Genomic DNA, 26,489 nt, shown 5'->3' with positions numbered 1-26,489 from the left:
ATGTTTTCTGTGGAACTGGTGTGCGTGCGACAGAGGAGTTTGGGGGGGGATCAGGTTTTGCATACATTGTTGATATAGAATGAATTGAAATCACATACACTGTAGGGAAAAGCCAACATTTTCCATGAGAAAAAACAGACTATGAATATAAAAACAGTAAGTCAAAGGAAAGTCTCCACCATGATAAAAAAGCAATGTGCGGGGAAATAAAGCCAACAGTGTATATTTTATTCCATAAATATAAAACGTTTTCTTTTTGGGTTACATTTATGATTTGGGTTGAAAATAGTCTATAGTAATTATTGTTAGCTTAATGTGAAAACAATAGAAGTCTAATGTATATTCTCATTTAAAAAAAATGCAAGCTAAAAAGCTAAAAAAATAAATAAATAAATAAATAAATAAGCAATCTGTTCCCTTTGACTTAAAGAGAAAAATATCCTCTTTTTAATAGATTTATTTGGTTACACTTTTTTTGATATTCCACTTTAGACATCTATAAGAAACTTTGCAACTACATGTCAACTAACTCTCATTAGAGTATAGGCTTTATGCTGAAAGTCACATGAAGGTTTCATTGCATCCGCTTGTCAGAGAAAGTGTTAATGGCAGTACAAACTGATGGTCAGTATCCAAATCAGCTAACCTTGCTAGTTCTTTTTATTGTTGCCTTTTTTTTATTTAAATAACTAAATATTAGGGAGAAGAAGAAAAATAAAAAACTTAGATCAATCAATCTACATTGGTTATGCTCATCTTTGCTCTTTCCATTCAAGGTATTGTGTGTATCGTGTGTTTATATTTAATAAAGCACATAAAAAAAGACCTGAACCGGTAGCGATGCAACCTGTTTTACAGAATATGTTTGTTTGTTGTGCATAACCCCCAATTAGTAGACTATTAGGTTAGGTTTAGGGTTAGGATTAGTAAAATTACTTGGCGTTAGTATAATGTCTAAAGTGGAGTATTGAAGTAAAGTGTTACCATTTATTTTATTTTAAATTGAGTAATAAAGTGTGACCCTACAATTACTCTTACTTAATTTAGAACAACAAAAATGTCCATTGATGTGTATTATAGCTTGATCTGGGTTAAATTCTATAAGTTATGTTAAATATGATTGTTTTTTTTGTTTTGTTTTTTAAAGTATAAAAACTAAGAACACTTTTATTATTCTTGTTTTGCTCAATTATTGGCGAATGCAGCCCATTGTTTTAGCATTTAACATTTTGGCACTCCTTTAAGCCTCCTTTTTTTCCCTATGACATTCACAACGATTTCTGCATTTTGCCCCCTAGTGGCAGTCCCGTGGAACTTTCAATTTGGTCGTGAAGCAGCTTTTAACCTCCACTTATTCAACAGAGTAAAATATTATTATAATAATTATTTTGGACATAATTATCTGTAACCACTAATTTTTTAGAAATAGTGTTCTCATCTCACACTAATTGTTTTGATTAGAATACATCATTTCCAGTCAGGCGGTCACATATAGAGTCTAGCCACAAAAGTTTAAATATTTCAATGCACCTGAAGCTCAAATCGGAACGCATAAGTTCCACATACACATATTGTTGGAACGCCACACAGTTCCCCTACTACTCACCATTGGAAATGTATGACTTCCGGTCTGTCGTTTAGAATCAGCATGGTATAAAGTGGCGAAGCGATGATGTATTTTTGTAGGCCAAAACCCAGAAACTTCTTAGCCTTTTAGCACTTCCGGTTCCATTGTCCTGAAGTCAAAGGATTTTTTTGAATGGGTTTTTGGTTAAATGCTTGAAATGAGGTCTGTGGTGAACACAAACTCAAGATATTTTCATGTTTTATTATACGATATAAAATACATCAGTATTACCCTCTTATGATTTTTTAAAAAAGCTTTTACTTGTCTTGTAAAAGGTGGTTGCTAACAAGTGGCTAAATGGGACTACAGAGGTTGACGGGGACATTAAAAGTCATCACGCCGAACAGGTAAACTCATCTACTCACTAGGCCACTTTTACAGCCTCGTTGTGTTTAATAATTGCACTCTTGCGAACTATTAATACTCGAACTTTCAGAGAAAATGTTTTTGAACAAAGACTGATAGAGTTGTCAGAAGCTTAGTGATGGTGATGTTGAAGTCATGCGACTGCCGCATTTTGCCGATTGTATTTACGTTTAAAAATTCATAAATTGTTAATTTGTGAAGATTTTCACGATGAACAAAAAGTGTAAGAATCATACGTTATTGTTAGTCACAGACCTTATTTTCTGCAATAATCCAAAAGCTTGTTGGTTTTTGTCGAGGGAACCGGGGTGATGCTAAATTCCGGGTTGGCGTACAAAACTACATAGTTACTTACTAACAGCAAAATAGCCCAATAAAGACAACTATGCCATTTGCCCAAGTCTTAAATATTGCAGTCACATGGCTATTTGCAGTCAATATTTGTTAGTAGCATAAAATTATACACTTCAACAACAAGCAGATCTCACTTTGCGCAAGAGCTGTGCCCTTGAGCGTATCTGCATTCTAAAAGGCCTTGAGTAACTTTAAGTTTCGCTTACGTCATGGAGTTATATTGTCACCACTGTCTCACAATTCATACAGTTTGTCTACAGGTTGTGAGACGTTATTGAGTGCTGCCACACTAACATGTACACACATTCACCACAGCTCGCTTGCTCTCTCTCCCACAATCCCTCTGTTTGTTTTTCCCCTCATGAGCCTCAACATTTCCTCATTTGCTTCATCTCTGTCTGTCTCAGTATGTTTGGTGATGCCTCGCTTCCTCCTCGACCTTAATAGGGTCCGCTGGAATCTTTTCCTTCTCTTTTATTTGTACTCTTGCCCTTTTTTATTATTTTTTTTTATTTCTCTCGCTCTCCCTCTCTCTCATTTGCTCGGTCTCTGATCGCCTGTGCATGTGGAGGTGAGAACAGGGGAAATGGAGATGTCACAGTACGCCTAAGGACTGTCAGCATGTGAAAGGCACATTCAACCATTTAGCCTTTAAAGAGCTGAGCCGTTTTGAAAATGTCAAAATATAAAAGCAGTGAGTTTTTGAAAGCAGTATGTGTGGGCTTAGTTTCAAAATTTTAGCCGGTGAAACAGCCGGCACACACATACACACACGCTTATTATATTATGCACACACTTGTGCTCAGATGCTCTGCAGGCAGGGACACAAAGAGAATAATGGATGCGCTGGAGTGTTTCTGCTGTAAGTGTGTGGAAAAGTTTGAGGATTAGAGAAAAGCATCTCTTTCTTGTGTGATGCTCTGAGGATGAATGATCAGATGGCCTCTTAATATATAGCCTTATGTTTTGATTTCCATCCATCAGGGAAAAAAAAGATTGATATAAAGTGCCATTTATAAAATAAAAAAATTCATAACCAAATTGTGCAAACAAATTGCCAGATATGCCTAAATATAACAAATGTGACCAATTAACTACTTAATAGATCATTAAAATATGTTGTTCAAGCTATTTGAATATATGAATATATGTTTTTCTCCAATGAATTTTGGCCACAATTATTGGTACCCCTAGAAATTCTAAAATATCTCTGAAGTATATTCCCATCCATATTTGCATCTTTTTAGCACACTAGAGTGACTAGGAGCATGAAATTGTCCAGCCATGACTTCCTGTTCCACAGGAGGAGTAAACATATGAGGAAACAGGGTCCCACTTTATATTAGGTGGCCTTAACTACTACGTACTTACATCCAAAAATAAGTACAATGTACTTATTGTGTTCATATTGTATTGCAAAACACTTTTGCTGCTATTTAAGTTTAAGGGTGGGTTATGGTGTAAGAGATGAGTCAACAGTGTAATTATAAAAGTAGTTACTGAAATTAGTTACTGATGTAATTACATGCAGGTATTTTTTAAAATATAAGTACAATAAGTGAATTGTATCAAATGATTCATTTAAATGTAAGTACATAGTAGTTAAGGCCACCTAATATAAAGTGGGGCTGTAAACACAAAGGGCAAATTCCCTTAATCATCTCTATCTTGTCTTAATGCATGGTGAGGAGGAGAGTTTGAGTGGCCAAAGACTCTCCAAGGATCACAGCTGGAGAATTGCAGAGATTAGTTGAGTCTTGGAGTCAGAAAGCCTAAAAAAACATCTCAAACAGCACCTGCATCACCACAAGTTTGTTTGGGAGGGTTTCAAGAAAAAATCCTCTGCTCTCATCCAAAAACAAACTCCAGCATATTCAGTTGTCAGACAAGAATGGAACTTCAAAAGGGACCTGGTCAGATGAAACTTTTAAAACTTTTGGGCAGCAAACCCACCAGATGGTCTTGGTGCAAACAAGGGAAAAGTACCCCATCTCTATGGTTAAATATACTGCTGAATCTTTAATGTTGTGGACATTTTTTGCTGGAGGTCATTGTTCAGATACATGGTATCATGGATTCTAGCAAATACCAACAGATAAAAAATCAAAACCTGACCGCTTCTGCTAGAAATCTTATAATGGGCCATGGTTGGATCTTCCATCAGGACAATGATCCAAAAAAAAACATCAAAATCAAAACAAAAAATGTGTCACTGAGCACAAAATGAAGCTTCTGCTATGGCCGTCTCCCAGTTTCCTGACCTGAACTTTATCAAAAATTAGTGGAGTGAACTGAAGAGAAGCAGCACCAACATGGAGCTGGGAATCTGAAGAGATTCTGCATGAAGGAATGATCTCTGATCTCCTGTCAGGTGTTCTCCAAACTCATCAGGCATTATAGGTGAAGACTCAGAGCTGTTATCATGAAAGAGATGTTGCAATTATGGCTAATAATTGTGGCTAACATGAAATAGAAAAAAAAACATTTATTTCATAATGAGATTTTCCCCCCACTTTCTATTGCTTTACTTCAATGATAGGTTACAATGTTGTGAATTTTTTGAATAAAAAAGATCAAAAGGATAAACAATGTAGATTCATTTTCAAAGCCCCCTTTAAACATATTTAACAAGGGTTCCAATAATTCTGGAGTTGACTTTATATAAGTGAATTTACATAGCTAAACAAATGTGATCTGTTTCATTTCACCCCTTGAGGAGAACAATATCCTTTTGCCATTGTTGTAAATAAAACAACAGGTCTTATTCACTAATTGTGCATTCACACATATGTTTGCAAAGTTTTTTTACGCAGATGTTCAAAGCCAGATGTTGTGTAAAAAACCTGTGAGCGCTCACATGCAAAAACGAGATGTTTTTATGCCAACAAGTTGTCGTGTGTATGAAAATATTGTGAGAGCTAATTGTTCAAACAAGTTTTGTCCCCTAAAGCCAAATGTATAGTCATATGCTTATACTGTATGCTTGTGCATGTTTTATGAAACACTTGTGGTTTTGTGTAGGACAAGGAAGAGCAGTGGATGACAAAACTGGTTCCAGGTGTGAATGATTTTGTGCTGCTGCAACCGCTCCAGTGGAACACGCAGTACGAGGTGGAAATCACCGCCCGCAACGTCAAAGGCCTGTCTGAACCCACCTTTGTGAAGTTCTCCATGCCTCAGAAACCTGATATCACAGGTACACGTACTTCCACAACACATGGAAAGTATTACTCATTTTCATATGACAAATTGAGTCCGATTACCTACTGAAGTACTTCATCACCCACTCACAACATCTATAGCTGAAATTATATGTCTCCTATTATAATTATATGCTCTGCTACACTTGCCAGTCGCCCACGCTTGATGGAGCTCATGTATCTCAGAATCAGAATCAAACGTGCTGTAACCAATTCTGTGTCCTAATCAGGAGCAAATTGTCCCTTTCCCTTTGGAAAAAGAGATGAGAAAGATATTATCGCTACAAAAAAAGGCACATTCACACCAAGAACGATCAATACAAAGACAACTATAGCAATAACTATATTAGCATCCACATCAACACATGTTATTGTTCTGTTTATTATGAGTGCTCACTGCAGTTATGTCATCTGCTACTTTAAATACTCAAGCGCTTTTAAAGCAGAATAGAATCTGATTGGCTATCAATGTTTTTATCGTTCGTCAGATGGAAAAAAATTGTTGTGAAAGATATTCTTCTTCTGTGCCATTATCGTTATATAGTTGTGGTGTGTACTCTATTCTTTTACATTTAGAATGATTTTTACAACTATATTTTTATTATTATTGTTAATAGTTATCATCCTTGGTGTGAACGGGCCCTACAGTAACTGTCCGTCTGTTAGTGCCTCCATATCACTGTGATTAGCTGACTGACCACATCCTATAGTTTGCAGTGATCTATTTTAAAGTCATGCTTTTATAAGAAGTCTTTTGGACTGGGACTGGGTCCCAACAGATCTCTGGTTAAATGAAATCAGAAGCATTCAAGGATCAGTCTAAAGCTCCATGGTAGCCGATGGGTGTCTCTGAATGGTGTAAGCATGAATGGTAATTTGCTGGGTGCAAATAGTAAAATTGATAGCTAAATCGATAGAAGTAGTTTGCTTTCTCCATCAGTAATACAATAATACTTTTATAATGCTTTTTAAATGGAAAACAATGTCTGTTGATTGCTTGTCTATTCTTAATACCGCTGTGTTTATGTGGGCGGAATCTCAGGAAGGAGATCTTTTTTCGAAAAACATGCTAAAACTTTCCTCTGGTTTAAAATAACACTCAAATTATAGACACTTAATCTACTGCAAACAGAAAAGCATGTGTTTTTAACACGTGATAGGAGAATTGGTTGGTAAATACATAGAAAACACCATTTTGATAGTGCTTTCTCTCTGGCCAAGGATTCATTTTAATGGTAACGGTGGTATGTTGGAAAAACTGTGTTGTCATACCATCGGCATATCCCATATGATATAAACATGGCTTTCAAGAAATACATATTAATATCCACATAACAAAGGCACATACACATTCTGTGCTGATACGCTTTAACTGTGTGATGCAGAAGTATTGATTTTTTGATTTTTTTAGAAGAGCATTTGCAAATTTCCAAGTTAAATCTAGAATATCTATTTATCTATTTATTTTTAAAACCTATTTATGAATCACAATAGGATCATGAAATTAACTGCAAAACATCATTTAAAGGGGTCATGAACTGAGAAATCAGCTTTTCCTTGAGCTTTTGATATATACGAGGTCATTACACTGTAAGAATATCCTGTAAGTTTCAGAATTGAAAACTTCCTTGTTAGTCAAATAAAAGCTTTTATTGACACCAGACCCATTGAACGACTGATCCTGGAATGTGTGAAACCCCGCCGCTGCAGAAGAAATCAACGCCTTCTTCATCATTGCAGCTTTAGCCCCGCCCACCGGCGTGTTAGTGAGAGGAGGAGAGAAGAGCAAAACAACAGGACAAAAATTACATTACCTTTCTAAGGATTCTTATGCTAGGAATATGCTATTAGGTACATTTCCTGTGGATTCTTTGGTAAATCAGTCGCATTTCATAACCTTGAGAGCTGTATTTAGTAAAAACGCACTAAAAGAGAGAGTAATACTTGGCTGTTTCAAATGGAAAAATGTTAGCCAATCACAGCAGTGGGCGTTTACACTGAAGTCTCACAGCAGACACGCCCCTTAAAACAGAGCTTTCAAATAAGAGGGCTAAAATCAGGGTAGGTTCATGATTTAGGTTCATCATTTAAATGATTTAATTTCAAGTTCTCTTTATACAGTAAGTTGTGGACTTGTTTTATTTTTAACTTTCTGGTACTGTCGATCCAGGGAATTTGTAATTTAGTTTGATAGATGTTTGGAATAGAGAATACATAATGATGTCAATGTAATTGTTTTGCTTTGTATGTGAGTACGGTATGTGAGGTCTCAGGCTCATACCTGCTCTAATAACAATGTTTGTTTTAATGAACCAAGCAAAATTACAGTTGTACGTGAGTGAATTTATATTAGGGGATGCAACTGACGAACACAAAAGAGTAGCTGCAAGCTATTTCATAAAGATGTGGGGACATTGCCACCATAGCATGATTGATAGACAGATAGATGTGTCTCACAGTCAGCTGATAGGACAAAAGGACCGTCCCATAAAATGCCATGATATTGACAGATGATATTTAAATTGCGTCTGGACTTGTCCAATTATATGTGAAATATTCTGAGATGCAGTGTCAGTGCATGCATAGGTGTACATCTGAATGTGTGTGTGTGTGTGTGTGTTGACAGTACTGCTCCTCAGCAGCTTGGATTTACCTTGGTAATTTGATGTCATTTGTATATTCTCTCCCAACTCCTCCTCATCCTTTCCTTTTTCTCTCCCTCTCCACCTGCCCCCCTTCATTCCCACTGGCCCATGCTCTTATTTATAATTCTATTGTGCTTCGTCTCACTGTTTCACTCTAAACAATCCTGTTCTCCAATTCCCACCTAATGAATTATGCAACGCATTCTGGGCCACATCGCAAATCGCTGGGCTTTTTGTTTTGCAATGAACTGCCACTAAACTTCCTTTTCTGTGTGCATATAAACACCCCACGATCCTTTCAATCAAACAAACCTTTACAACGGACACTGGTTTGGACTGCTCACTCGCTCCTCGCTCATATGTCAACATTTTTGTCACATTCATCCCTATTTATTTCCTTGACCTGCGCCAAAATAATCTCATTTCCACTCCTGTAATCATCCTTTCTTTTAACCCACTGCTCTGGTGTGGTGAATAAACTGCTTTTCATTCTCTTGCGTGTGTAACCATCCTGCATCCTTTGCTGGCTCCACACACCTACCGTATGTCTTTCCCTCTTCCTTCCCGCTCCCTCTCCCCTCCATCTCATTGCAGATCAGTGTTGCGAGCCCCCTCCAACCGGACGTGGACGTCCACATGTGCAGCCCATCCATACGGTGACCGTCTTCGGAGCTTCTCTGTCACTGTTGCTGTGCTTGTGTCTGTGTTGACATTACTCCATCTTCACCTTACCTGGAATGAGCCCAAGACTGAGCCAGGGACTTTTTTTTTACCCCTCACCAATGGCTTGCTAGTCATTGCTCTTTATCAGACTCTGGTGGCATTCTTGTTATTGTCCGAGCCCATGCTTGTGAGCTGATCTCTCCTGTTTCACTATCCACTATCCTTGTATATGTAAGACTAAGGTCTTACATATTATTGGCAAGAAAGGAAAAACTAAGTGGCTAATTTCCTCTCTACCTGTAACTGTAGCGATCAGACCTTTAGTTTTATGTTTAATTAGCTCCTTTTTTGCTGGTGTTTACTAGAGACACAGTATAAGCCACCAGCATGAGGGCTTTTCCATCTTCTGTGCATCCACAGGCTCTTTTGTTTTTGGTTTATTATGACTATGGGAAATGTCAGCAGTTGCATCGCTTGAGAGAATGCATTTAATGATGTTGCTGATACACGCACACAAAGATATAGAACGCAGCACTCATTAAATGGAGTCAAGTAGGATTTCAAATTGATATGACTTTTAAACACTGGTATCATAAATCAAACAGGCCGACTTTCTGTTGCCCGTAATGTGAGAAACAAAAACAAGGTTTCTCCCTCGCAGTGAGTCAAAATATAATGCACATTAATTTCATTCTCTGGGTACACCAGACATTGTCGTGACACTTTATTGTATATTCTCAGTATCGATGAGAAAGAACATCAGTAACTGGAATCGTGCGCAGTCTGTAAATATGAATATTTGTGTAGAATGTTGCTGCCATGAAGGAGTTATGCATATGAATACAGTGAATTAAGCTAACAGTCATTGTTCCTTGTCATTGTACAGGACTAATCAGCTTGAGGTCTACACTAATGTTCAAGAGTTTAGGTCGGCAGGATTTTTCAAATGTTTTTGAAAGTCACTTATGCTCACCAAGGCATATATATGATAAAAATGCTGTAAAATATTATTACAATATATAAAAATATATTTAGGGCCCGAGCACAGATGGTGTGAGGACCCTATTGTAATTTAAATTTATTTCTGTGATGGCAGAACTCCAGTCTTCGGTGTCACAGGATCCTTCAGAAATCATTCTAATATGCTGATTTGCTGCTAGAGCATAATTTCTTATTATTATCAATATAGGAAACAGTTGTGCTGCTTAAAGGTGCTAAAGAGGATGTTTTGTTTTATACATTTTTGCAATATTACTTGAAACTGTCTTTACTAACTGATAAAAGACTATTTATTAGGTGCACTGAAAGTAATAATATTAATATACATCATCTGTGCACGAGGTAGGGCCTTAAAAACATCAGCCAATCGTTTACGCGATCATCGCGTAAACGATTGGCCCTCTGGCTTGTCAATCACTGCCATGACGTTCCTTGTGAGAGATGAGCGTGGCTGCGCTCTCCAGTAACTTTCCACACTCCACAGGCGCCGCATGCAATGTTTTTGTCAGGAGACAGGAGTAACAACTGCAGATTATGAGTTACATGCGGTGAGTCCGACATAATGAATCCACTAACACGACACAGCGAATGCCGGTGGTAAACACTCATGTTCCAATACTCGTGCACGAGTTTTGGGAGGCGTTCCCTCGAAATTCTTGTGCATGCGTTCATTTCAAAAACTCAGTAACAGTCTTTGGTTTCTCAGTCGACAAAAAGATCCTCTTTAGCACCTTTAATAATTTTGTAGAAACCATGATACTTTTTTAGTTCAAAAGAACAGCATTCATTTGAAATCATTTTTTTGTAACAATGTAAAAGTCTTTACTGTCACTTTAGATCAATTTATTGCATCCTTGCTGAATATAAGTATTTTAATTTCATAAAAAAAAAAAAAAATCTGACCTCAAACTTTTGAACGGTAGTGTATGTTATCAAATAGTAAGAATGAACTTTCTTGACTGTGTATGCAGTATTGCAATCTTGATTTGATGAAGTGGCGTGCTGTAGTCAGAAGCTTATTTATTTTCTGTTATCTGAAGAGTGCATTTTGAGATCCATGAAATGTGAAGTCCATAACTATAGATATTCTGTGCTATTCTGATGCAACATGTTTGAAGAATCGATTTGAATTAATGTCAAAAGCAGTATAGAAGTCTTCGTCGGAATGTCTCAAATAAACTTAGTTTACTCTGATGCAATAACTACAGCCTCTGAGCTCAGATTCCTAACACTAATCATGACTTATCCTTGTACCAGTGAACCAGTTAATGTCGAACACTAACATATAAAACATTTTGTGTGCATAATTTGGTTTATCAGTAAATGTCTCAAATTTAATATTGGCCAGTAAAACAATCAAGGAAAGAAAAACATATTGAAAAGCCTTTGTCAATACTGAAGGGCTATTTAGCAGTAATGACAAAGTTCCTTACTTTTCTCTGAAGCAATGAAAACAGATATCATAAGTGATCTTGAGTTTATAGAAGGTAATATGTCTGTCTCTGATCCTCTCTTGTCCACAAAGCATCATCCCAGTTAACTGTTTTTTATTGTTTGGTTTTTATTTCTTTTGGAAAAAATGTAAAAACATGCCTTGCTGTTATGTGTTCACTGCACAGAATCATAACTAGGATCTCAAAATGCTTTGCAGATGAAATTTTTTTTCTCATTGTAAATTGTAAAAAAGTTGAGAGGTTTTAATACCCTCACGGCATACCTGACCTAATTAAGACGATCTTAAATCAATGGAAGTCAGGTCAATGGAGGCCATTAATCTTGATCATCTCTATGTGCTGCCCTCCCCATTCTCTCATTACACGGCAATAGAACATTGCATTTCATTTATGGGTATGTCAAAAACCTCAATATTGTTCTCGTTAAAAGAAAGGGTCTGAAACTCAGTCCATTAAGGCCTTTATTTCCTAATGTGGCTTGACATCTTATAAGATTAGAATGGCTCTTTGTTGACTGTTCCAGCTGGAAAAGATTCTGGCAAATGAAAATGGACCTGTTGTTTTACTGCTGTCCATTACAGCTGATCACACCACCCATAAATAAGCTTTTTTTTTCTTCTTTGTTTCTGGAAGAGAAATAAGCGAAGTCCATCCAGCTTGCCAGAGTATAATTATTTATTCTAAAGCCAGGTATATGAAGTCATAAATCAGAAGGTATCAGACATTTCCTTAAACAACACAAGCAACAATGTGTCTCTTGTACAGGGAAAGAAAATACATTGCACAGATGGGGGCCTATAACCTCAAAAATGAAAAGATTTTTTAAAAAAATGTCTCCTCCTTTGGATATAGCAAAAATAAATGGGATTTAATGTTATTTAGACCCTTGACTTGCATTGTTTGGACAAAAACATTTGAAATGTTCATCAAAATATCTTATTTTGTGTTCCACAGAAGAAAGAAATTCACTGGGTTGAAACTACATGAGGGTGGATAAATAATGACAGAATTTTCATTTTTGGGTGAACTTTGTGGGTGAAAATGGCAGCTATTTATGATAAATCCATGACGTAAATGTGATTGTGCTCTCTGAGAACTGAGTCTATTGTAATATGTACTTTCAAGATTGTTGTGTTAAAAAGAAAAGAAATTTTATTAATCAAATAGAACAACTATAAGCAGCAAAATTATTTCAGATCCTCCATTTGTATGTCAAATGAATAATTACATTCATTTGGAATTATGTTGCATTCGTACATGACCAACCACTGAAATGGTTACGATAATGTTAATTTTCCTATATACACTACAAATGTCAGAGAATTCTATTAAAAGTATGGAAAAGTGACGTCTAATTGGTGCCACTTGACACCCATTTCATTCGTTCTGACCCATCAGTCCAACCTCATGCTGCGCAAAGACATCTTTGCCACTGATAATGGCTATCCTGACGGCAGTCGGTCTATTAATCGTTTAACGGCTAGAGGGTCCCTTCTGCTCGTCAAGCATAGCGTCTTAATGAGCGTCAGAGTCTTTAAACCATCATTATGGAGTCATGCTTGGCTTGTGTCCTCTGTGTAGGTAGTGCAGAGGTTGCTGGGCCAGCATAGGGTGAGGGGAGGAGGAAGAGTCTTAAAACTAGAGACCTTTTCCATAATGGCCAAAGCTTTAAATTACCTCAGGACTCCAGAAAGAAGCCATTCAGCCTGGAGATAAGAAAACTGTCTCATTTTATGGTGTGCTCTTTGGGTTTTATGGGTTGATTAGTAAAAAGGACCAAACTGTCACTGGTCAGCTCAATGTATCCACTTAATACAACCCGGAAAGCTATAAAAGTGGCATTTCATGTGTGCTAGGAGAAGTATTTGGGCCATTTAACAGCTTGGTAACAAAAAAAGATGTTCTTTCATGGCACATCAAATGCATTTGGCAAATGTTTGCTTAGCTATTCATGAGTTTAGCAAAACATTTGCTTGGCTATTCATGATTCAAGTGCATAATCTCACTGAATTATAATATTAGGAGCAGTTTTCTCTGATTTGACAGAATTTCATAATTTAGACTTCTTCCTGACTCCATGTGACATTTAATATGAAATGCATTCACAACCCTATTTACTTTTGTAAATCATTGCATTGAGTCAAACGAAATATTCATTAAAAAACAGGACAGGGCTTTATTTTATCCATCAGGAACTGATTAGATTATGAAAAAAAAAAAAAATTCTACCAGAAGAGTTGGAAAAGTTGGGATTGACAGCCAAGAAGGAACATGAAGTTATTACAGTAGTTTAGAATTAAAGATTATTATTTTTTTTGTTTTTTTTTTCTTCATTGGAATAAAACACACTGATGAATAATGAAAAGTTTTAATTTCATGTTAACTTAAAGGGAAATGAATCCCTGAAACACTTTATATATATATATATTTATACTTATATTTAACAGATATTGTATGCATGTGTTATAGCAATTATATCATGCAATATTTTGATCATTAAGGGGATTGTAGTTATTTTTATTATATTGGCTCAATGCTACTGTTCAAAAAGACTTTTTTTTTTTTTTAAGAAATTCTTTCCATAAAAATGTTAATATAATAAGAAATGTTTATTGGGCAGCAAATTGGCTTATTAAAATGATTTCTGAGCGATCATGACACTGAAGACTGGGGTAAGGGCAGCTGGCATGGCAAAAAAAAAAAAAAAAAAAAAATTTGGCCCAAAGTATTCATACTATTAGGATAATGACTGTCATAGCACATCAAATGTATTTGGCAAACATTTACTGAACTATGCATGATGTAAGGGCTGTCATTTCCATGGTATTTTACTATAATCTGAAGCCCCTCATAACAGATTTACTTTGGTTTGAGTGAAGTCTATTTTTAGACGCTTTCCTGTCTCCAGCTTTCAGCATTTATGGGTGTCGTAAGTGCAGAGGTAAGTGTTTGAATGATTAAGCGGTGTAGCTCAAAGGCTGAGGGATATACAGTACTACAACCTTGAAGAGAGTGCATTAACCGGGTCTCGATTGCACCTATTGCCTGTACTTCACACTGGGAGTTTTTCCATGTAAAATGTTCCCAAACTAGAAAACCGTGGATCTGTTTAAGCCCTACTTAGTCAAGTATCCGCGTGACATAGCCATTAAGCCCCACACATGATTACAAGCTTCATTACCCTGTCAATCATCTGCTGGGAGCCCACCCACAGACCTCCCTTCAGAGTGAGGGTGCCGTCCAGACACAATCAATCGAGCTTGAGTTATTGCTTCTCATTGCGGAGTCTCAATCACCGTTCATACTTAATTAATTGAGTGCGTTGAACTCAGATGCGGATGGATCACGCCCATTTGTGGAACTTCAGGATAAGTGATATTAACGAGATGCTAAATTGAGCTTCTAATGATGTCATAAATCAACAACAAATCAGCTATAGGAGCTGGGACACATTTCTCAGGAAGAGCAAGGCACAAGATGGTGAAAAACAGATGTGTTGGCCGATAAGCACAGTGGAGTTGGTCATGTGCTCCTTGCATCAGAAGTAAAACTGTACCAGGGTCTTTGAGCGTAACTCATCCATGGAGAAAGTGATATGCAGTTGCATGGTGACATTTGAACAATGGTCAATAGATCATGATGGTCAAATGATTTCCTAACCTGAAGTTTTGAGGTCATGATCATAGATTTATTTAAGTATGGACGATTATAAACATTAACGGATCTTCCTAATGTTTTTGTTTTTTGGTAACACTTTACAGTAAGGTCTCATTTGCTAACATTAGTTAATGCTTTAGCTAACATAAACAATGAGCAATATCTTTTTTTAATAATAAATATTTGTTAATGTTAGTAAAAATAAAATTAATTTTTTGTTCATGTTAGTTCACAGTGCATCAACAAATACATCTCTTTCTAATATTAGTAAATATTGAAATTACCATTGACTAAGATCAATAAATGCTGTAAAAGTATTGCTCATTGTAAGTTGATGTTAACTTATGTTAACAGATGAAAACTTGGAAAGTGTTACCATTGTTTTTTATGTTAAATTTAAATGTATCCCCAAATGGTAGAACCAAACCTACACTCTTGGTTGAGGTAGATGTGAATTAAAAAAAGTAAAAAAACTAACGAACGAACAGCTACTGAATTGTTCAATGGTCTTTTCTGTTTAGTATGCCTTTCCTTCTCTCATCTATCACGTGTTGCTTTTCTCACTCTGATGCCTTGTCACTGTGTCCAGATCAAACCACAGACTTCTGGGATGCTTTTGCTAATGGCAATGCTACTTTCAACAGCGTGTGTGATTGATGTGTTTAGGGCAACAACATTGCCCACAATGGTCCTTCAAAATGGATGTTTCCCTCCAAATAGCTTCTCAGACAACCTCATTTCCTCATGCAAAGTCTTGACCATTTGAGTTTAGAAAATGTCATGAAATTGCATCAGCTTGAAGTTCTTAAAGCAAACTTAAACTACACGAGATAGCTATATTTATTGTGTTGTTGATAGAAGATTGCTGTTTTATTATATTATGTTTAATGAATGCTTTAATTGACTTTTCTTTAAATTGCTTACCTGGTTCTAATCATTTTAAATTTTAACAATCATATGGTTTCAGCAATGACAATTTATTTTATTATTTTATTTGTACATTATTTATCTCTGAACCTGTCTGTTATATATTTTCTGGACTCCCTGTTGTTTGGTCAAAAATAACCATAGAATAATTTTGACATGATCCTTTTATGAATTCTAAATGCAGCATATACCTTATATATTTACTTGTCATGAATATATGAAGAATTTGGTTCCAAAACGCAATAAACGCCATTTTCAAAAAAAATTGAGTTTCCGCCAAAATCAGTATTGTTAGCTATCTGGTCGGTATTGAAAAGTAATTTATTAATTTTGCGCAAAATGCGATATCCGTCGTGTTATTCTGTAACGTTTTCTCCCTTTCTTTCCAAAACACGACAAACGCCAGTCTCCTTTTTCTGCAGAACGCACTGTAAACATAAAAACTGCTTTTTAAAAAGCCGTTTTTAATACCAGTGTACTCGGCAAATGTGTTTATTTAACTGTGTGGTGGCACCAGATACTCTTTAATCGGTAATGACAAATAATTTATAACATTAACAAGATGACCCGTTGAATTCATTTTGGGAGTGACAGCTGAATGTATTTTTAGTAAAATGTCTGTATATAAGATAAATATTGGCAAAGTTTAGACTCTGTCATATATGTAAATCAACTTACTTTGTTGTGTATTTTCAATTTGAAAAATAACTTTTATATTGATGGAATAATTGCATTTTGAAAAAAAAGTGTCATGGATTTATTGCATTTTGGAAAAAAATAATACGTTTTTATAATAAACTTTTTAAAATCAAAATTGTAGATTTGAATTTTTAATGTTTTTATAACCAAAAGATGCTACTGTATGTGAAAGTCTGAAACAGAAAATAGTGGTTTTCATCTTGCCACTTTCTTGGTAAAGAAAATGCCTTTTTACTCAAAATAATCAAAATGGAGTTATTGCATTTTGGAACCAAACTCTTCAAATGGTCTCATAAAGGAGCGTATGTGTTGTCGAGGCCCATCATTGATGGTTATGTTTGCATCCTGTCTCAGCAGATTCGCTGTTCAGCGGCCTAGGCCTGGGAGCAGTGGTTGGGCTGGGGCTAGCTGGCCTGCTGCTGCTGCTCGTGCTAGTGGACGTCAGCTGCTTCTTCCTGCGCCAGTGCGGCCTGCTCATGTGTATCACCCGCAAGCTCTGCAGCAAAAAGACAGCCACAAGCGGCAAGAGCAAAGAGCTAGAGGAGGGCAAAGCTGCCTACCTGTGAGTATCCCTTTTGCATCAGTTATTTGCATTTGTATTCACATTTATTAGTTAACAACAGGGATGGGTTGGAATGAAAACAGAAAACGGAATTGAATTAAATTTTAACAGGAACATAAACAAAAATGAGTTTAATCGTTCTGAACCGAAACGCTTATATGGTTAAATTACCATTAACCGGTTAAAAATGTTATTTTATCATTCTGTTTAATGTTTTAATTTGGCAGTCAACTAATCATGAAATCAAAAAGTACGGCCTATGCAAATGTGACATTGACGCATCCATCGTGAGTGATAGTCAAGTCGTAGGTAAGTTGCAATAGCAATGCGCTGGCATTAGCTTTTGGAGTTTTTCTGAAGATATGTCACCAACCAGTAAAGCATTACATTTAAGTGAAAATGAATGACAGGTAATATCCAGCATGGTGTGTTTTGAAACCAAACTAGCGAAAATAGCAGGTTAGTGTTGAACCGCTAATTTTTAGGAAATGGGGAAAAAAAAAACTGTATTTTTTAAATAAATAAACACCATGTTGTCAAAGTTTTTTTTTTGGCTTTGGTTACACTTTATTTCGATAGTCCACTTCAGACACTCTTAAAGTCTATAAGTAACTTTGCAACTACATGTCAACTAACTCTAATAACTAGATTATCACTGTAGTAGAATGTTAGGTGTTATGGTTCAGTTAGTAGAATAAGTTGACATGTAATTGTAATGTTTCTTATAAGTTTGTTGGGGGAGCATCAAAATAACCAAAATCAAGTCACAGGTTACCAAGTTAATTATAGCTGTGTGGGCGATCAATTTTTCCTGTTGTTTAATACATTAGGCCAAAATCTTGTGTTATAAAAGATGAAGTTCTATGCATAGGCTGTATTGGCTATGAATACCAGACTAAAACACTCTTCTCTGCTCCTCAAATACACAAAACATTAACTTTGCAAACATTGTGTTTTTTGAGTAAAGAAAATGTAGTACTTATTTAAAGAACCAGTTCTTCACTTACCCTTGCACTGCAAACAAGCAAAGACGGTCTCCAAAATGTGAGGCGGGTGGAGCTACTGTATGAGTTTTTGCCGACAATTTGAAGCAAAAGTTATGCCAGTTATGACAACACTTTAGTTTTGGGAACAATTCTACCTATTAACTATAGTTGCTTATTAGCATGCATATTACTAGGATATTGGCTGTTTATTAGTAAATATAAAGCACATATTAATGCCTTATTCTGCATAACCATATTCTGCATCCCTTAATCCTACACAATACCTAAACTTAACAACTAACTTACTAACTATTAATAAGCAGTAGACCACACAAGCAGAACCACAGTGTTTATTGAGGCAGAGTTTATTAAGGCAAAAGTCCTAGTTAATAGTTAGTTAATAGTGAGAATTGGACCCTAAAGTGTTGCCAAAGTTATATAGTTATATAAATAATGTTATTAACCAGTATTTTTTTCTAATCAAACATGTTACAGAAGGAATGCATGACCAGAAACATTAAAATACTGATTCTGCTCAGAACGAACCAAATTATTATTTTTTTAAAGGTCTGGGTACATGATGCATTGCTTCCTGTAACTTTAATTCCCATGTAAATATAAATGTTCTATAAGTATGAAAATGTCATATGCCATTGCATATTATATAAATATAAAGTTCAAAAAGGCAGCAAGCAAAGTCTATCACTTCCACTCAACAGAGAGTTTCAGTCAGATATCAGTTAGAAAAAATAACTTGATGAGTTACTTTGCATAAAATGTTGTGATGTAACATTATCAGTTAGTTTTTATAACTTCAATTCAGTTCAATTCACATTTTCACATAATGAGTAATACTACATTGTAATGTGTTACTTTAAAAAATAATGTTAACTTAACCACAATTAATAGTAAAACATGCTGCAGTACAAAGTCTTCAAGTTAGCCTGTGACAGAACAACAGTAATACAGTAGCAGTAAACCAGTCTTTATTTATTGAGCATGTACGTCAAAGGAGTATTTAGTGTACAGGCTTATCGGCTTGTTTACTGTGAATCACAATCATTTGACTTACGCAATCTGTGGTTTATTGTTTGTGAATTGTATGTTTATCCTCTTTTTATTATTGCTTTTACAGTTCTTGACATCCTGTGTAGACTTTATCCTTTGGTTTGCAGGGTGACTGATCTGTAGTTATGCACTGCTTTAGCAGTTGGAAAAACTCAAGTCCTGCCAGGTTTACTTGGCTAAAAGTTCAAAGAGATTAAGGGCAATGATTGTATTTAGCTTCGATAACAAGCAGCAAGGCTTGTAAGATCCTTTTCATGTTCTAGCACATGAACTATGGCATTCATCTGATATGCTCCCCATACCACCCCAAAGGCCCCGGATTAGACTTAAGTAATATTATTAGAGTAATGATGATCCCAGTGAAACATCCTTTCTAATGTCATCCCATGTGATGAAGAGCCACACAAGGGCTTAGAAATAATGCACAGATGCAACCGAGCCGCCACAGGGCCTAATGTTCACTTTGTGGCCCAAGAGGGTTACACAAATAACCCCCAGAAAACATACATTTATAAACCTATAGGGTGATATTAAAGTCAACATAAAATGTACTTTTTACTTCCATAATGTGATGTAAAGTATTCTCGAGTGAAACAAGATAACTTATCATTGATAAGTAGGTGTTGAAAAAGTTGGTGAGGTGAGCCAAACAGAAAGGCAGAAAAGTTGATACTTTTAATTAAAGATTGCAAAGACAGACTTTATTTTTCTTTGAAAAATATGTCATGCACTGATAACTTGTTCCTAGTTAAAGGTTTAGTTCTAAAATGAAAATTATTTCAACATTTACTAACCTTCATTTCGTTCCAAACCTGTATGACTTTAGTTTTTTTTTTTTTTACTTCCGTGGATCACAAATGAAGATATGTTAAAGGGATAGTTCACCCAAACATGAAAATTTGATGTTTATCTGCTTACCCCCAGGGCATCCAAGATGTAGGTGACTTTGTTTCTTCAGTAGAACAGAAATGATGATTTTTAACTCCAACCGTTGCCGTCTGTCAGTCTTATAATGCAAGTGAATGGTAACACAAAGTCAATAAACACGGACAGACAAATCCAAATTAAACCCTGCGGCTCGTGACGACACATTGATGTCCTAAGACACGAAACGATCGGTTTGTGTGAGAAAACGAACAGTATTTATATCATTTTTTACCTCTAATACACCACTATGTCCAAATGCGTTCAGCACTCGCTTAGTGATGTCTCGCGTATATACTTCAATGAGTGCTAGACATCACTTCTGCTGTCAGAGCGCGATCAGACCTCACTAAGTGAATGCTGAACCCAGTTGGACATAGTGGTGTATTAGAGGTAAAAAATTATATAAATACTTTGCCATCAAAAGACTAAATAAAATGTTTAAATATGATATATTAAAATAGAAATTAAATTATATGTAATATATTTTACAATATTGCAGTATATTTTATCAAAGAAATGCAGCCTTTTTAAAAGCATTTTAAAAATCCTACCGACCTCAAACCTTTGAACAGTAGTTGTAGTTTGGGTGCATGGCTCAAACCTGAACCGAAGCCACCTTTTCAAGCATCTCATTGGTACATAAAGTTCATAAAACCAACCAACCAAACAAATCAAACTGTGGTGCCAAATAGACTCTGGTCTGCAAAAAGCACCCCAAGTCTCAATTTCAGACTCGGGGGAACCACAATGTCCAATTGTTAATTGAAAATGTGTTTCTGACCACTCTGTCAAACTGACCACTGTGCACCTGTGTACCTTTCTTCTCTCCTGACAGGAAATTGCCACTGAAAGAGGAAAACGGCAAGGAGACTCTGAAACCCGACACAATCGAGATCAAAGTTCATGGTGACAACAGCCTACACATGACACAGGAGGACAGTAAAGCATAATGGAGGCCCTGCTATCCTCTAAAAAAAAAAAACATGCAAAGTGAGCCACCCAGAGACCAATAGCAAGCAAACTAATGAGAATACAAGCAAGAACACGCCAACCAATTGTAAGATCGTTTGTTAGAGACTCCTCGCCGGGGTATCAGAAGAGGCCACGCGATAACTGCTTTGTGAAACATTTTTTGGAGGTTGCCGCTCAACAGACAGGCTCCTGTTTATTTGTGCTTGTTCTCGCTTGTTTTGGGTTTTGTTTTTCAAGGCTTTGCTGTTGCTTTGAGTCTGATTCTTTGTTACTTGAAGAGGTTGAGTCTACACCGTAAACTTCACATTTTCTCTTGCTCTCTCATTCCCTCTTTCTTTGGAATCCGGCTGTTGCACTTTTCCAGTGTGGTTACGCAAAAACATTGCTTCTTAATGCGTCACTCGAAATTAAGCGCGTGGAAAATCCCCACCTATTTTTGCGGTCCGTGTTGTAGTTTTGGGTAACTGTTTGGGTAATGTATTTACTTTCTAGCCTTTTTGCTACTATATGTCTCACCCAAATGCAAAGAAATTACTGAATGCTCAGTAGCGAAGTGAGGATCAACCACACTTGACCCCAAACTGAGAACATGGTACATGGGTGGTCCTGGTATTGAGCTCTGACACAGGCCCAACTCAGCCTGAACAATGAATTTCTCATAGATTACAAGTGTTTTTGTGGATGAAAATATGTCCTTGTTTTCATCACTTTTGTTTCATCAGAATCAGAGGAGCATCGTATGTGTCATACTTTCTTGTCGAGAAAAAAAAAGAAAGTGCATTTCCTTTAGAAGCGTGTGCAAGTTTGTGTGTGTGTGTGTGTGTGTCTGAGCATGGACGTGTTTTTGTGAGGGTGTGTGATAGCGAGCACGGAGTGTAAAAAGATAAAGAGTGGCATAAAGAAAGTAGAGGTTGCCAAATCGTAAATGAAAATAAGGATTAGGAAAGTATGAAAAATATATATTCAAGTGTGCTGATGTAAATACTTGTTATTTCTTTGGAACATTTCACAACAGAAAAAAATATGGTTCATTCCAGGTTCTGTCTTAGCATCACACATAACTGATGACAAATTATGTTCATCAAAATTGGCAATCAATGTAAAGATTCTCTGTGTAACTGATGAAGTTATCTAGAGCTGAAGAAAGGCTGGTGGCCAAGAAGGTCAGTTCAGATGCATCACAGAGGTTTTAGCTATACGATTAGCTGTTTTGGTAATCAAATCCATGCCATTTTGGGACAATTTGAGGAAGGAAGCTTTGGTTGTATGAGAGAGGGGTCTGCAGGCGATCAGGATCTTAGTGTTGCAATAATAAGGATGGAAATGGCATACTGCATAGACGCAAGCTCATTTTAGTTTCAGAAAGAAGTCTTGATGTCCATCTTCATGTTCAGCATATTGACTTTGGTTTGAGCCAGCAAATTACCCCAAACAACTGAAATAATGCAAAAAAAAAAAAATTTTTTTTTTGCATTATTTCAGCATTGCATTTCATATACACCAGGCTCTCCACACTCAGCGCGATAAAACATTGTGGAATGTTGCCCATTTCTTTTCAGCAATCTAAAGGGAGCACTCCATACGCCCAACTGTACTTGTGGAATTCTTGTAATCCAGTGTAATTTTTCTTCTGTAAATAAAAGTGTCCCAATAGAAAAGTTTAAGCCATTTGGACTCTGCTTTTTTAAAACATATAGCACACATTTGTGTTAAAGAACACTTTTCATAGTCTATGATAGTTACACAAGACAAGGCTGTGTTCCAAAACCTAGTGAGCTGCCTACATAGGCAGTATTTTAAGGGGCCGTTCACATATCGCATCTAAAAACACGTGGAAAGTGCGGCCGCACCACATCTGTCATTGCTATGCAACCATAAACTGCGCTCTCCACGAGGAGTAGGAAGTTTCGGCAAAGGATAAATTGATTTCTAGCCCTTGCAGATATATTTATGGAGATGAAGCTATGATCAGCTGTTCGGCTGAGCTTTCGATGTTTTGATAAGGAAAGGCCGAAGCTGATCAGTTGGTTCTTGTCACATGACCTGCGGTGCGCTTGCGGCATTCTGAAATTTTTTTTTATCTCGATGCGCCTGGAAAACGCACCGCATTCCGCATTCACTTCCAGTATGAGTGCGGCTGCCGTGCTGCTACATTTGAAATAACGAATTTGAGCATGCAAAAGACGCGATATGTGAACGGCCCCTAAGGCATCATAGGTGGCTTCTTGACCTGAAGGTTGTTTCAAATGGTTGGCAGCAGACTACTGGTGAACATATTTTGACTTCTAAGACACTATTGCATTCATCCTTCATAGATGAAGCAATCCCACGACTGTAACACTTTGCAATAAGCATTAGTTAATTACATAGTTAACATGAACTAACAGTTACCAAATGTATGATGCACCGAGTTGCTGTGTATGTAGATCATCCTAAATTAGTCATTTATGAGGGTCTGTTTCAGTTAATATACTGTCTGTGTGTGTACTAGACAGCAAGAAAGCTCACTAGGTTTTGGAACACAGCCATTGACTATGTGGTGTGAGAAATGAATGTAGTTGAGATTCAATGGTCCTTTAAAGGTTCCTGTCCTTGTCCTGGAGCCAGTGACCTGTGGAAATGAAGAAAGAGACTGGAACGTCCATGCCTGACCACGTTTGAAAGAAACCATCCACGTTTCCTTCGGGGGTCCTGCTGTATGCTGCACCTTGAAGTGTAAGTACTGGAGAGCTTGTTCAGACTCACCCGGGCATTAGTGTCCTCGGCCTTGGCTATCCACTGAACACACATGGTCTGAACACACAGTAGATAATGGCTGCTCAACTGAGAACAGTTTTGAGGATCCAAACTGCGCTTGTAATGATTTACTCAACCCTCTCAGGCTTTCCTAAATGAGTCTGATATGATGAATGAGCAGATGAAAGGACATTCAGCCCAGAGCATCTTTAAATCCAGCCAAACCTATGCAAGCACATATGAGATATTTTATGGTTAACATGGGAGAGTTGCTTACCTTTTTCATCTCTCTTTTTACTAACCTCCAGGCAAGAACTGTGTGTGGCTTTTGCAAGATGCTATGAAAGTACAGTTATCTAAGCAAACGACTAGCATTTTATATCATAAAAAAAATCATGTCTTAAAGCAGAACTAAGTAACTTTTTTACCTTCATAAATAGTTTTCTAAGTCCTTACGATGGTTAATTGACTTGTAGTGGTGTGTTTGAGGCGAGCACTAACCCCTTCTGGCACGTCTACGCCAGAATACAGCACTTGCAAGTTGAGCTGCATCGACCCCACACAATCTCGCCTCATGTTCACGTTCACGCGAGAGTGACAAAATGCTTTACGGTAATTCAAAAACAATGTATATATTATGACTTTATAAGACAATTTTGAAAATTACCCACCTCCATCGAGATTTCTTGTACTGAATTTGCAAAACTACTGCGCTGGTAAGCGTTGTAGTCGTTGTAGTCCAGAGCTGCGCTTGGAGTATTTACGACAGTGTGATTCACTGAAGAAACCTGTAGGGGGAGCTTCGCAAATCTTACTGAGTTCCGCTTTAACGGACTTATGAAGGTAAAAAAAAGTTACTTAGTTCTGCTTTAAGGTGCGATGCACATTTACTGTTGTTCAGCAGATTTTCATGGGCAAATTCAGTCATTCCAATAGGAATCCATGTGATTGGGAATTTTGTGTGAAGGAGAAAGATTTCCCTATGCAGATTTTGCAACAGGTTGAAGTTGGTCTCACAGATTCGACCAGAGGAAAACTGCTTGGTTTGAAAGTGAATTCTGTGTGAGGTGGGCTTTTTTAAAATCGACAATGAAATTTCACTAATGTGACCTCCTTAAGAAACCTGCTACCCATGTAATACCAAAAGTCAAAGCCTTTGTTTGCGGAAATTTTTGTTAATTCCGTGTGGAAGTTTGAAAGGCTATTTTTGGGCAAATGTTCACTAAGAGAGAAGTGTTGCAGTTTCCATATAGCACGTCCAGTGCTGTGAAAAAGCATTTGTATTTTCATCTTTTTTCTTCTAAGATATAAATTACATACTTTTCCTTGAATATCAGAGAAATGAACGATACAGCAAACATTTGTTCTCATTTTACAACCAGACTATAAATTACCACAATCCAAAACTGATCACATAAAATGTTAAAAAAAAAAATATCCACAAACTCAGAAATTCAAGGGCACCCACTGAGCAAATTACGTCCAGAAGACGTCTTTTTGAGGTCTTGTCTCAGGTTGAAAAGACGTCCACTGAGGGGCCAGAATGAAAGTTTTTATGACGTCTTCTGGACATCCGATATAGACTAACACGCAGAATCACCAAAGGAGAAAAATCACAATTTTTAAGCCACCATCGTGGAGATGAGTGTTTGCTTTAGTTGGGCTCTTGACCCTTGCCTTATTAATATTAGAGTTTGTTTGGGCTGTTAACTGAGTCATAACAGCCAGACAAGTAAAGAAAAATGATCAGGTATTGGTTATGGTCTCACATAGCCATTATTTGACCTGAATCACTGAACTCATGAAGAGCTCAATCTGTGAGTTAGATTTACGTTATTGTTTACAGCAGCACTGTGATTCTACAGCAGAAGATCAGCTTTATCAATATAATATAAAGGATTTTACATGATAAAAAAATCTTTCTCTTAGGCACACACAGACATCAAGAATCAGCCTGTGAATCTCAATGACGGTGACAAGCAACATATTCTGATAAAAAGATCAACAATTCAGCTCATAATTTATTCATGCAGCAATGCATGATGGGAGCCATGGATGAATTTTGATTGGTGGCTCCCAGAATGCACTGCAACATGCTTTTTGATGGTCACCACTGTTGAGATTCACAGGCTGATTCTTGATGTCTGTGTGTGCCTAAAATGAATACTTTTTTTTTGTTCAACACACCTTTTCTGAAATCATTTAAATCATATTGTAAAAGCTGATCTTCTGCTGTAGAATCACAGTTCTGCTGTAATCAATAATGTAAATCTAACTCAGAGATTGGGCTCTTCATGAGTTCAGTGATTCAGGTCAAATAATGGTTATGTGAGACCATAACCAACACCTGATCATGTCTCTTTACTTGTCTGGCTGTTATGACTCAGTTAACTGCCCAAACAAACTCTAATATTAATAAGGCAAGGGTCAAGAGCCCAACTAAAGCAAACACTCATCTCCACGATGGTGGCTTAAAAATTGTGATTTTTCTCCTTTGGTTATTCTGCGTGTTCGTCTATATCGGATGTCCAGAAGACGTCAAAAAAAGACGTCATAAAAACTTTCATTCTGGCCCCTCAGTGGACGTCTTTTCAACCTGAGACAAGACCTCAAAAAGACGTCTTCTGGACGTAATTTGCTCAGTGGG

At 36.8% G+C, this 26,489-nt stretch overlaps 1 protein-coding gene across 6 annotated transcripts in view; it reads left to right on the top strand.

The window, feature by feature from the left end:
• The window catches only part of ncam2 (neural cell adhesion molecule 2), a 241,160-nt gene extending 218,390 nt beyond the window's left edge, over positions 1–22,770 (top strand). For 2 of the 6 annotated variants that reach the window (XM_048193488.1, XM_048193490.1), the window contains exons 15-18: positions 1,903–1,974; positions 5,369–5,543; positions 16,946–17,153; positions 20,970–22,770. In XM_048193488.1, the coding sequence (XP_048049445.1) occupies positions 1,903–1,974; positions 5,369–5,543; positions 16,946–17,153; positions 20,970–21,084 (570 nt within the window). In that variant the 3' untranslated portion in view covers positions 21,085–22,770. Of the gene's footprint in view, positions 1–1,902; positions 1,975–5,368; positions 5,544–8,786; positions 9,717–16,945; positions 17,154–20,969 lie in introns of those variants that run through there. The other 4 variants (XM_048193489.1, XM_048193492.1, XM_048193491.1 and 1 more) reach the window with 4 other exon arrangements.
• The last annotated feature ends 3,719 nt before the right edge of the window (positions 22,771–26,489 follow it).

This window comes from Megalobrama amblycephala, linkage group LG6 (assembly GCF_018812025.1).
Source record: "Megalobrama amblycephala isolate DHTTF-2021 linkage group LG6, ASM1881202v1, whole genome shotgun sequence".
NCBI lineage: Eukaryota > Metazoa > Chordata > Actinopteri > Cypriniformes > Xenocyprididae > Megalobrama > Megalobrama amblycephala.
This window is presented reverse-complemented; position numbering and strand designations above follow the sequence as displayed.